The following is a 12,640-nucleotide window of genomic DNA, read 5'->3' on the forward strand; positions in this document are numbered from 1 at the left end:
GCACTTTCATACCTGGTTATCACTGCATTTAGTGTTTTGCTTTGTAGTGATGATTGCCCTGTGTTATGATGTGGCGCAATATCTCTTCTTTTGGCATAACCATGGGTTTTCTGGTGAGCTTTTTCAATGCCCTCCTCAGCAGGGCCTTCAAATCATTCGACATGGGCTGGAGCGGGGCTTCGACTATATACATGCCAACGTCAAACTGCTTCTTATCGACATGAGTGCATGTGGCATGCACGAGCATTTCGCTGTAGCATTGCAAATTCTCAGGGAGAGCAGTCTTGTTTCTTCGGGGCACAGTTCTCACTCTTGTCGTCAGTTGTAGCGTCCTCCCCAGCCTATTGAGCATGCAAAGGAATAAGCCACACATGGAGCTCTGGAGTGTACGTCTTTATTCCTCAGTATACAATCACACACTGCATTCTAAGTACGTCATAATCATTAATAACCACACCTTAACACTTCCCAGTAAGTTACGTAATTCCTTAATGAATCCGCCCAGAACCGCAAGGGTCTTAGTGCACATAGTCTGACAACACTACAACTACTATGAGTGTTCCATGTTGAGCTTCTAATAAAAGCCCCTCACTTATTACACACTGCTGTTCAGTCTGTGCCTCCTCACTTTGGTCTCTCCTCTTATGTGTTCTACAAGTCTCAAATGTCTCCGCAAGCCTAACTTTCTTTTTCAGTTTCCTCTATGTGCTCTTTCTCATCTTGGCTTCCTCAGCTATGCAACTGTCTGGTCATGCATGGCCGAATAAATAGGTGCTTAATTTGTAAAAAATAAATAAAAATAAGTGCCAGGGTCCTCATCAGAAGGCTACTGCAGCTTGCACCACCCGTTGCCCCGGCCAGAGTTGCATATGAGAGTCCTCATCACAAGTAGGAGCTACAGAGGGTATATGCCAAGCCGCCCTCCACTCAATAATCATTCAATCAAACAAGGCTTAGCACTAGGGAGGGATATGACTTTTTTTATTGCTTCACCCCCAATCATGTGCAAGGTCGACATTACACAGAGCATCACTAGAAGCACTCAACCGCTGACACACTTCTCTCACCGCAACCGCTATCTGGAAGGGCCGTATCTCACCCCCGCTTCACTTTTCCGGTGTGCGGCGGCTACTCATATTTTCGGGTTAGAGCCCCGCCCCTCCATGACCAACCCACATCTCGTGGAACAAGCTCACAATACTTAGGATCTGTAGCCCCTCCATGGCGGCCATCTTAGAGTGTCTACAGGATTCAATGGAAACAGGACAAAGATAATCTCAGCGTATATAGTCCGCAGTGGCTCAAGTTTGACACAGACAAGCTCACAACACATTGGATCTGTAGCCCTTCCATGGCGGCCATTATAGAGTGTCTAGACACTCTATAATGGCCGCCATGGAAGGGCTACAGAATCCTGTAGACACTCTAAGATGGCCGCTTGAGTATTCTTTACTTTCTGGGAAGGTGTTGGATAAGGGTGGGTTGTTATTTAGTTTGTTTTCAACATTTGAGGGGATTATGACTACATTTTTCTGGATATAATACCAGTAGCCGAAGAGAAATAACAATTTCCATGAGCTGTGCAGGTCCTAAAGCAATAATAAAAGTCATATCCCTCCCTAGTGCTAAGCCTTGTTTGATTGAAGAATTGCATATGAGAGTACCAACACAACTACAAACCATCACACTTCTACAAATGTGACAATTCAGACAATTCCAGGTGCCCCAACACTATAAGGATGGTTTGGGTGGCAGGTATTAGCCCTTTTTAATGTATATTGAATTAATAAACGGCTGCTGAGGCGCTCATTTAGAAATCAGATGGACATCGCCACCACACCATGTGGCAGACTGTCATAAGTGCTGATGCCGAGCCCTGGAAACAACCACCTCAAATTAAGTAGTGCATCCGATGGACCATCCAGTTCATAGAATTCTACTAAATGGAAGTTGGCAGGGAAGACCATCAAGGTTGTATGAAGTACAGGAGTAGATTAATCTTGCATACTGGGTCATGGTAGACTTTGAGTTCTGGCACAGCTGAGCCTTATCATTTTACCAACAGCGTTCTAAGACCCTCATTTTGAGTGGCCTTTTGGGGGAGGAGACATCTACTGGGCACGATGAAAGACGATCCCACAGGGCTCAGTATTTGTTGGGCTGATAACTGCAGTCTCTGGTTTTTCATGTCCAAATGGGTCATATAGCATTTGGATTTTGGTGATTTCTTCACAACGATCTGCATGTAGCGTTATTTACAAGATTTTTCCCTGATCATTTTCAGCAGATTTGACCTGCTGAAATTCACCTTGGGAAAACTGTAGGGGGTGCTGTAATACTGCTGAACTTGAGAAAAAACAGGCCACTCATAATCAGGGCCATAGAGTCAGCATACAACTTGTCTGGAACAATGCGTCCGTTTGGTCATCTTTTGTTACATCCGCTTTGCTGATCACGCGTTTCTTCAGTGGTTGACCTCTTATCATGTGACATGTACCACGCTGAGTTCATCATGCAAGGAGCCCACAGCCACCCACACCACCAACTATTCCTGAATGGTCAACAAGGGCTGGTTATTAGTACTGTGTCATGTTGAGGCCCTTGTCTAGGTTTGCATCTCTGCAGAACTCTAGGAAACAACAAACGAACAGATGGAATGTTCTCTCTGATTAGACTTCTTTCAAACTTCTGACAAATTCCTTTCAAATGTTCCCCACTTGGGCAATGAGGCCTCAGAACAGTCATTGTTAGTACATGAGAAGCCTGCAAGCCTCTGACTACATATTTGCTGGTGCAGTTTTATATAGCGCGAACTCAACCCGATGGTAACGGAGCGCTTTACATGAGCACCAGTTACGTTACACAAGGATACATTCTTTTTCTTTAGTAGGCACGGGGAAATTAAGTGATTTGCCCAGAATCACAGTATGTTGAGCCGACGCTGAGATTTGAACCTGGTTCCCAAGTTCCAAAGTCTGCAGCTTTGACCGTTATGCCACATCCTCTTCCAAGTACAGCAGTCTCTTCATCGACAGAGTGAGAGAGGGTGGTTTAGCACACAGAGCTGACTGGGGGGGGAAGTCGGGTGTCACATGTATGTTAAAAAAACTTCAACGCATGGAATAGGAAACAGTTGTCTGTACAGATGTACAATATTAGAAGCTTAGCGCTTACCATGTGGCTTCATGAGTGGTAACAACTCTGTGCAAACATTCCTGGTAGCAAAGAAGTTGGTCTTCAAAGTCATTTCAGCTCGAGTGTGAAACGGAGTTGGATCATCGCCTTTCCGATTTGCCATGGCCATGAAAAAAAGAAAAAAATAGTTTAAGTCCCAACAGGAAACTAATATTTTGCTGCATTTTCTATGGTGCACAGACCAACGATAATGAGCCATCAAGTGATTGTTACTTCTGCAAACCCATCTTCACCACAAGTAAATAGTTGCTTAAAACTAAAGGCACATGAAAAAACAAAAACTGTTCTAATTCATAATCACTAATTGTTCCACCAAAGGTTTCCTTCACTTACAGTCAATCTGTCTAATTTCTCGTACCTCTAAGTAGAATTGTAACTAGTTCCACTTCATCTCTGTGCCCAAAATGCCTTTCACAAAACATGGACTGTAAGTGGTTCACGCGGGTGTTGGCATGCGTAGACATTTCTCCAAATGCTTGCACACAGGCCCACACTATTTCCAGAATCTATCCAGTGAAGGATGTGTTTTTTAGTAGGTAGTTCTTGGATTTCTATTGTTGTTTGGAAATTACCATCTTTTGTGTGGTGTACCTCCAGATTTTTACCTGGACCGTTTTTGAGGGCTGCTGCACTTTATATCTGGTAACCAGGGGTAAAGTGCCTATGCTACTCTTTCAACATGATGAAAGTGGCATACTCCTAACTTGCATATTTAGTTTGCGTATTGGTGGCCCTGGCCCTTTTTGTAAGGTCACTTCCAAACTTTATGCCTTCTTCCTCTGACTTTTTGCTCAATTTGTTTTGTTGGCTTTAGGACTCTGCAGTTTACCACTGCTAACCAGTGCTAAAGTGTTTGTTGCTCTGAACATGGTGACATTGGCTTATACCCAATTGGCATATTTAGTTTACTCATAAGTCTCTAGTAGAGTAGCACTATATGTTCCCAAGGCATGTAAATTAAATGCTGGTAGTGGGCCTGCAGCACGGATTGCGCCACCTACTTAAGTATCCCTTTAAACATGTCTCAGGCCTACCATTGCAGGCCTGTGTGTGGAGTTCAAACTGCTATTTCAGCCTGGCAAAGTAAGCCTTTTGCCAGGCCCAAACCTTTGTTTTAATACATGTAAATCACCTCTAGGGTATGCCCTGAACAGCCCAAAGGGCAGGGTGCACTGTATTAAAAAAGTTTAACTTTTAGGTTTAACTTTGTTTTATTAAGTTTTGGCGTAAAAGCAGATACATTACAAGGCTCGTCTTTGCCTCTGCAGGTACAGTGCGGATGAACCCCGGGCACCCTCCCAACCCCCTCACAACTGCTAATTGTAGCAATAATTCGTTGAAGTCTTGAGTGTCCATGGCTGTAAGCAGGGTCGAGGTTCCCACTGCTTATTCGCTCATCCCCCCGCCCCCAAAACGTCAAGAAAGACCAACAACAACCCCCCTCTGGAATCCCCCCCACCCCAACCGTTGTGCCATATCATACCTATTGAAGCCCTCACACGGGAGCACCACCCTTTGTCTAATGTCCAGGAGTGTCTCTGGAGGTCAGTGTATCGGTAAGACGCAACAGACGGAGATACTTTGGGCAGGTGACTTCATTAAATTCCCTTGATAGTAGTGATAGGATAGGTTGCCAGACCGTGTGGAAGAATGCCATAGACTGCATGAGAGTTGCTTGTATGCGTTCCATTCCCACTGTGTACCATAATCTATGCAGCCAGCCCGTGTGGGTAGGTCGAGTTCGTGTTCCCCAGAGCGATATGATGTGCTGGACAGCCGCTCCCATGGCCAGACCCATCTGTCGCCCCTGAGATACTACAAAGTAAATGTGAGTGCGTTGGGTAGCCCTAGAAGTGTATAGGCGGGGAAACAGGGGATTTCGGTTTCAAAGTGTTTGTCAATGTCATTAAGGACTGCTGTCCAGTAACCCGTCACTTCACTACATTCCCATAGTAAATGGGTCAAGGTGCCCTCCTCATCACATCCCCTCCAGCAAGTTGGACTACGGCTAGGGTTGCCCTTATTTAACCTAACCGGAGTCAGATACCAGTAAGTAACAACCTTCACCGCGGTTTCCTTGCTGGCAGTGTTCCTGCCAGTGTGGTTGGCCCTATAATATATAGCCTGCCATTCCTTTATTGAGAGGCTTCTCCCCAGCTCTCGTTCCCAGCGCTTCTGACCGGCCGAGGGGTGTGAAGTGACCAGCGGGCAGATCATCTTGTACAAGTCAGTGATCAGCTTTCGATCCGACTCTCTAGTAAGGAGCCATTTTTCAAAAGTGGTCATCTTTCTGCCGACTAGAGGGCGTATTTCGGGCAGAGTCAACCAATACCGAATTTGAAAATATTGATACCGTTGCGGAGCTGTGATGCTGTGATACCGTGATAAATCGATGAGCTGAATGAAGCCCTCAAGATCGAACAGATGGCCTGCTGATCTACATGGGGATGACCACCACTGCTGAAATGCCCTCCTCTCTAATCCTGGAGTAAAATCAGGGTTATCGAATAAAGGGGTAAGTGGCGAAGGAAAAGTGGTGAGCCCCCTCCGAACCGCTACTGTGTCCCACATTCGCAACACTGTACGAGTTATGGGGGACTTCTGGAGGTAGGCCGGCTTATCAGGGCGCTTTAGGAAGGGTAGCTTCCAAAGCGATGTTTGCGCCATCGCCCTGTCTTGAAAGAGCTCCACTCTACCAGGTATCGCAATTGCGCTGCCTTAAAGTAGTGCAGTAGGTTTGGGATCCCCAGGCCTCCCTCATCCGAAGGTCGGTAGGAGAGGTCTCTGCGCATACGCGGCCATTTCCCTGCCCATATGAAAGGCTGCACTGCTTCTTGTAGCTTTTGTATGGTGCCCAGGGGCGGAATCACCGGGATGGTCTGAAAGATATAAAGAAGTTTGGGTAATATAGACATCTTCACCGCAGCGATACGACAAAGCAATGATAGGGGTTGCTTCTGCCATCTCCTTAGGTCACCCTGTATCTGGGAGGTGATATTCATGTAATTCAGAGTAACTGTCCGCTCGGTGGATGGGGTTAGGACTATCCCCAAGTACGGGATTGAGGCCTGGAGATGTAGATCACCGTATTCCGAAAATGCATCGCTGACTGCGTGTGTGTTACTGCCCAAAGAGAGGAGCATTGACTTTCCTCTGTTCATTTTAAACCCAGATACCCTCCCAAAAGTCTCCAGCTCCCTCAAGAAGGCCGGCACTGACTTTTTAGGTTTGTCCAGCGCAGCCAGGATATCATCTACGTATAAGCTAAGGGTATGATGTCCCCCCCTCAAAGGCGATGCCGGTAATGTCAGGATTATCTCGGATCCTCTGCACCAAAGGTTCTACATTTAGCGCAAAGAGGAGGGGCGAAAGCGGACTCCCCTGCTGAGTGCCTCTCCTGATGTCGAAGGGCCTGGAGCCTATGCCATTGACACGGATCGTCGCTCTGGGTTTATCATAACAGCTGGCAACCCATGCCCTAAAGCGATCCCCGATTCCGAAGTGGGCCATCGTTTTAGCCCAAAAAACCCAGTCCACCCTGTCAAACGCCTTCTCAGTGTCTATAGACAGGAGCATGGCATCCATCCCCTGGTAATGAGCTTTGTCTATTGGGTGCATAAGGCGTTTAGTATTATCACTGCATTGCTTGTTGGGTCTGAAACCAGATTGGTCCGGCTCGATGATGCCAGGTAATATTTTAAGATCCAGATTAAGTAGGGAAATAGGCCTATAAGCGGCGCACTGGGTGGCGTCTTTACCTGGTTTGGGTAGTACAATGATGTCGGCTTCCAACATATCTGGACTTGTACTTTTAAGTTTTACATGTCCTGGTTTTGAAATATTCTTAAATTCGTTTTTCACTACTGCAAGGTCTAACTTTCCCATAGGATAACATTGGAGTTGCCTTATTACATTTTATAAGTGTACTTTCCAAATAAGAATAGATGAGTAGATCATGTTTGGTATCCTTATTTAAAATCCTAATTTATGTTGAAGTCGGTTTTAAATTGCAATTCTAAAAATGCCACTTCTAGAAAGTTTTCTGAATGAGGGGGTTTGGCCCTGTAACAGACAACCAGATCAGACCTATCAAAATTAGAAAAGCAATTTATCTAGCCGTCACATTCACCGCTGTTCTCTACATAAACAGCCTTAGACCATACGCTGATTTCTTTGGTCTGTAGTATTTATTTACTCATCATTATCTCTTTTTGATAAAAGTCATTTATCTTTTATATCAGTGCAAGGGAAAGACTTGATTGTTCCCACATTAACAAACATATAAATCGTAATTGTACAACAGAATATTACAAATATTACAAAGCACACAATACATTGGTGAGAGATGATTTGCATAAAACAATAAATTGTACTGTTGAGCCAGTCATCATTTTCCAAAAAGCAGTCCCCCCATTATCGTAATTTATTTTTGTTCATTTTGAGGCTGCTAAAGTTGGCATTTTCTTGTAATAACCAATTGGTGCCTGCACCCTGTCTTCGGGTCGCATGACTGGGTGTGGGTGACAGTTGGGCTTTGTGTACTCTTCCTAGACAGCCACACACAATAGGTGGCTTAGGTGTGAATGGATAGACCATCACAGACATGATGTGAGGGAGGCACTGATCCCAACCCCACTTACACTTGAATAGGCTGTGTTCTGTCTCCACACAAAGGACTGCCAACCCCCTGTAGTTAGTCTGGAGCCAGGGTCATGAGGGAAGGGCACCTGTGCACTTCAAAGGCATGCCTCTAGAAGTTTCTCCACACTTCAAAGGGGCAACTAGGTATAAATGCTGGACGTCAGACACCGCCACTTCAGTACACTTCTGGACCTGTGGATGCTCTGCCAGGAAGTAGGACTGCTGTGGTGCAACAAATGCTTCCACTCTGTTGGACTGCTGCTCTGATAAAACTGCTGCTGCTTTGCTGGCCTGCTGCCCTCTTGCATGGGTGAGAATGACTGGACCTGCTTCTTTGAACCCAGAGCCCAGAGTGACTCTAAGAGCTAGTTGGCTGGCCTCCTGATCTAAAGCCTTAGGCACATAACAAGATTCCAACAGCCTTGCATCTGTACCTGGACTCTGCCATATGTGAGCCTACTCTGCAGCTGCGGTCCGTGCAGGTAACAGTGGTGGGCCGGGTAAAGGGGGATTTTGAGGGAGAATGCAGAGGGAAAATGTATTGTTTATTCAATTTTCCCCCTGCATCGTCCTACGAAAACCCCCTTACCCGGCCTCACTGCCCCACCACTGTTACCTGCACGGACTGCGGCTGCTACCATGCCAAGTGGTTCCACACCAGCCCTGGAACCTTGGAAGTGGGCTTAAGGTGCTCGCCAGCCTCTGTGGATCCAGTGAAACTGTCACATCTCCCCTGTTGCATGGCACAAACCCAAGCAGAACCAACACATCTCCGCTGCTGCGTAGATTGGGCCCCTCACAAAGACCTGTATCACCGCCACAGTCCATTGTAACCACCACTGAGCAATGCATCCTCAGTTTAGGCCCTCGCATACCTCGTCAACGGCAGTCTCGAAGACGGACTCTGCATCGTAGCCTCACAACTCTTCGAAACTGAGGCATCACCTCGACTGCACACCGCATCCTAGATGATGGACTTTGCATAGCAAGCCCTGTGGACGGGATCCTCAACGGCGCAGGCCCTCACACCTCAGCTTCATCACATCTTGGAAACATATTGCTATAGTTGCATGACCCACCTTCGACGCGAATCCTCATTTTCTCATCTTGGAAAGGGTGCTGATCAGACAAGGACAACCTCGTTAGACCAAACAATGTTCTCGAGATCTGAGAAAAATCAACACAAATGATCTAACCTACATTAGTAATAAACTACTTCCTCCGCCCCCCAACATGACAAATCTGGATGACCTTTCTGAACATTGCATCCACTCCATGAGAGTTATATTCGACTCATTTGCTCCAAAGCAACTCAGAAGGATTCCCAGCAAAAATTCCAAACCCTGGTTCAATTGCTCCCTTAACGATGACTGACTCAAACTAAGGCTGGCGGAGAGATCATCGAGAAACGCTCCTTCCATAACAAACCTCAAGCAGATGAGGATGACAAGAAGTGCGTATAACGAACATATCCGTAGCGCCAAAGCTGATCACTTTAGGTCACAGCTTGACAATGCCAAAAACAGACCCAAAAACAGTTCGAAAGCATCAAACAACAAGCTAAACACCCAACTAACCAACACACTGCACTCAAGGACTCACTCCCTAGCGGTGAGGAGTTCTATTCACACATCATTGAAAAGACAAGAAAGATTGAACTAGAACTGCAACTTACCTCACCAAATGCGCATTATCAGACCCAGTCCACTCAATGCGTCATGGAATACCTTTATACTATCAGATGATGCCGAGCTACTCAAAATTATAACTTCATTAAAACCTTCAAATCCTTTCAGTGATTCTCTGCTCGCCACGTTCTGCAAAGAGCTTAGATCTTCCATTCTCACACTCTGTTCTAAGATTGTCCATGATCTCTCATGCAGGGTATGATTACTGATTGACTCAAGATAGGACAAGTCACCTCCATTCCAATGAAGCCAAATGCGGACTTTTCTGATCCAAACAACTTCCAACCAATTTTTAATATCATGACTTTAGACAAACTACTTAAGAAATGCGTACACACACAACTCTGCAATCACATTGAACAGTATTGAATTTCCCTCAGAATGATGAAGAGCAGAATAATGCACAGCAATACCGGTGTGCCCATAGTATCTCAGTAAGTCTTAGAGGCGAAAGCCGGTACCTGGTCCGAGTGGAATGCTACTACTGCATAAGTACCAATAATGATTAGCAAATCTTTAATAACAGTTTGAGCATCAGGTGATCGCTGTGACCATACCAATGTAAATGGAGAACAAGAATCAGCAAGCCACTAAGATATATTCAAAGGTACCATCTAAATAGAGTGGTCTGCAATGATCTAATAGACACATTATAATGGCTTATTGGAAACAAATAGAGGTGTTGGCGGTGGGCTTGCAATGGTGGAACTTTTTATTTTTTTATTTTTTTTATTTTTATTAGAAACCTTTATTACACAATAAAATACATACAAGGGCCTACAACCACCAAGGCCGGCCGCTACAGAGCCCAAGGGCCCGCAATGCAACGCCACACATTCAAATGAACCAGAAGCAAAGCTCCCGGCAGTTCGGGAGCACATGAAACCGGCCGCGGTCATAGGCCAAGAGCAATCGGAAAAAACAGTTTCATTTTCTATTAAATGCAAAACACACTCAAGGCAATGAGAGTCCGAAATAGCAGCGTGCGCTTCCCAAGGCGGGGGACAACGTATAGTATCCAAAGCAGTTCTTGACAGGAAGTGGCAGCGGGGGGCAACGGGAAGACAAAACATAGAACACACTTCACACAATCCCGCAGAATGCGTGGCTAGGGGGACAAAGCAATATCGACCTCTAACGGCAGAGGCGGGGTGCAGATATGTCCACGATAGGAATTCCATGGACCCCATACCTTCGTCCACTTCCCAGGCTTGCCTCTCGCCACATACACCGTCTTTTCCCTAAACATACACCAGTCCATATTCTCCTTCCATACCGCGATCGTGGGCGGCCTCGGGGAACCCCACAGCTGTGCTATGTTACGCTTAGCCACCATATACCCCAGAGTCACCCACTGCGTCTGTGCCACATTATAGTCATTCGGTTCCCAGACATTCAACAAACACCTCCTAGCCTCTGGCGACAGAGCGACATGCGTGACCTCCTCCATTACGGCGTGGATACCGTTCCAAAATCGCACAACCTCCGAACATTCCCATAGGATATGAAGAAAGGTGCCCGACAGGCCACATCCACGCTTACACATTTCATCCCTCGAGTAACCCATACGTAGCAAACCGGGCCCCGTGACATACACTCAATGGAGGATCTTCAGCTGTACAAATCGTAAGCGGGCCGGGATCGCCACCTCTTTCGGGAGGCCACCGCCGATACCCAGTCCTCATCGTCCAGTTCCAAGCCGTCGCCCGTCCATGCCTCCCGGAGACGGATCAGCAAGTCCGTGCGATCATTAATAAGTTTTTTGTAGATCAGAGAGATAGTGCTGTCAGGCACATAGCCATCCAACACTCTATCCTCCAGCGGGGAATATTCGGGGATAGCAGCAGCGTCCGGGAAGACGGAACACAGCGCATGTGTTGTGCATACCGGAAGTACTCTCTATCATTTAATTTGTATTCGGTTTTAAGCATTTCAAACGTTTTGAAAGACCCCTTTGCCCAAAGATCCCCCACCTTACATATACCAATCATATCCCATTTCTCAAAGCCTTTCGTTTTCCACAAACAACCCAGCCGCCCGGAGGCATACAACGGCGTCGCCCGAGTCAAGCGATCCCTCCACCCCATCGCAGCACTCGCCGCATGCCACACACGTACCGCGACCCGCGTGGGTCCCGTCAACCGCGCATCCGGGGTCACCGAATACAGCGCCCTGTTATAATCTCCGCCCGGAAGCAGTAATTTATCCATCTCGAAGGCCGGGTTTAAGGCAGGACCATATATCCCGTGGTTCACCGCCGCCAATTGAGACGCCCAATAGTATCTTTTAATATCGGGGAGGGCGACCCCCCCATCGTACCAAGGGAGCGTCAACTTGGCGAGAGCGATCCGCGGCCGCCCGTCCCAAAACAGTTGGCGCTGAACACCCTCCACCTCACGAAAATAACGGGCTGGCACGACATCTAGAGTGTTTTGCAAAGCGTACAAGAAGCGAGGTAGCGACATCATTTTAAACAATGCCGCCCGTCCGAGCGGCGAGAGCGGAAGTCGTCGCCACCTTGCGACGCCGGCCTTCAATCGCTGGAGGGGAGGGAGAAGGTTTCGCTCATAGCGGACCGCGGGATCCAGAGAGATAAAGATTCCCAAATATTTGAACCCCAGTGTAGCAATCTGGATAGGACAATCCCGCGGTAGGAGGGGGGCCTCGCCCGAGAGGACGTAAACACATGACTTGGCCCAGTTAATAACCAGGCCAGAGTTGCGACCAAAGGAATTCAATACATCCACCAATACAATTAGCGACTGTCGGGGAGAGGTAAGGTACAGAAGGATGTCATCCGCGTAAAGGGAGACACGGTCCTCAAACTCCGGCGTCCATCTAATACCCCGAAGCGACGGCTCCCAACGCAACCAAGCGGCGAGAGGCTCCAAAGAAAGTGCAAAAAGAAGGGGTGATAACGGACAACCCTGCCGCGTACCTCTCCCCAGTGCGAAGGGAGCAGACACCCTACCATTCACCACAACCTGAGCCAATGGGTCAGCATACAATAATTTTACCCAACCAATGAACTCAGGGCCGAACCCGAATTTCGCCAACACGGCCCAAATATAAGGCCACTCCAAAGTGTCGAACGCCATAGTGGCATCTAAAGATGT

At 47.0% G+C, this 12,640-nt stretch overlaps 1 protein-coding gene across 5 annotated transcripts in view; it reads right to left on the bottom strand.

Annotated features, from left to right (window-relative positions):
- Positions 1-12,640, bottom strand: part of LOC146801813 (carbonyl reductase [NADPH] 1-like) — a 247,478-nt gene that overhangs the window by 12,064 nt on the left and 222,774 nt on the right. For all 5 annotated transcript variants that reach the window (XM_085621303.1, XM_085621304.1, XM_085621305.1 and 2 more), the window contains exon 3: positions 3,175-3,282. In XM_085621303.1, the coding sequence (XP_085477429.1) occupies positions 3,175-3,282 (108 nt within the window). The remainder of the gene's footprint in view (positions 1-3,174; positions 3,283-12,640) is intronic.

This window comes from Triturus cristatus, chromosome 8 (genome assembly GCF_964204655.1).
Source record: "Triturus cristatus chromosome 8, aTriCri1.1, whole genome shotgun sequence".
Taxonomy (NCBI): Eukaryota; Metazoa; Chordata; class Amphibia; order Caudata; family Salamandridae; genus Triturus; species Triturus cristatus.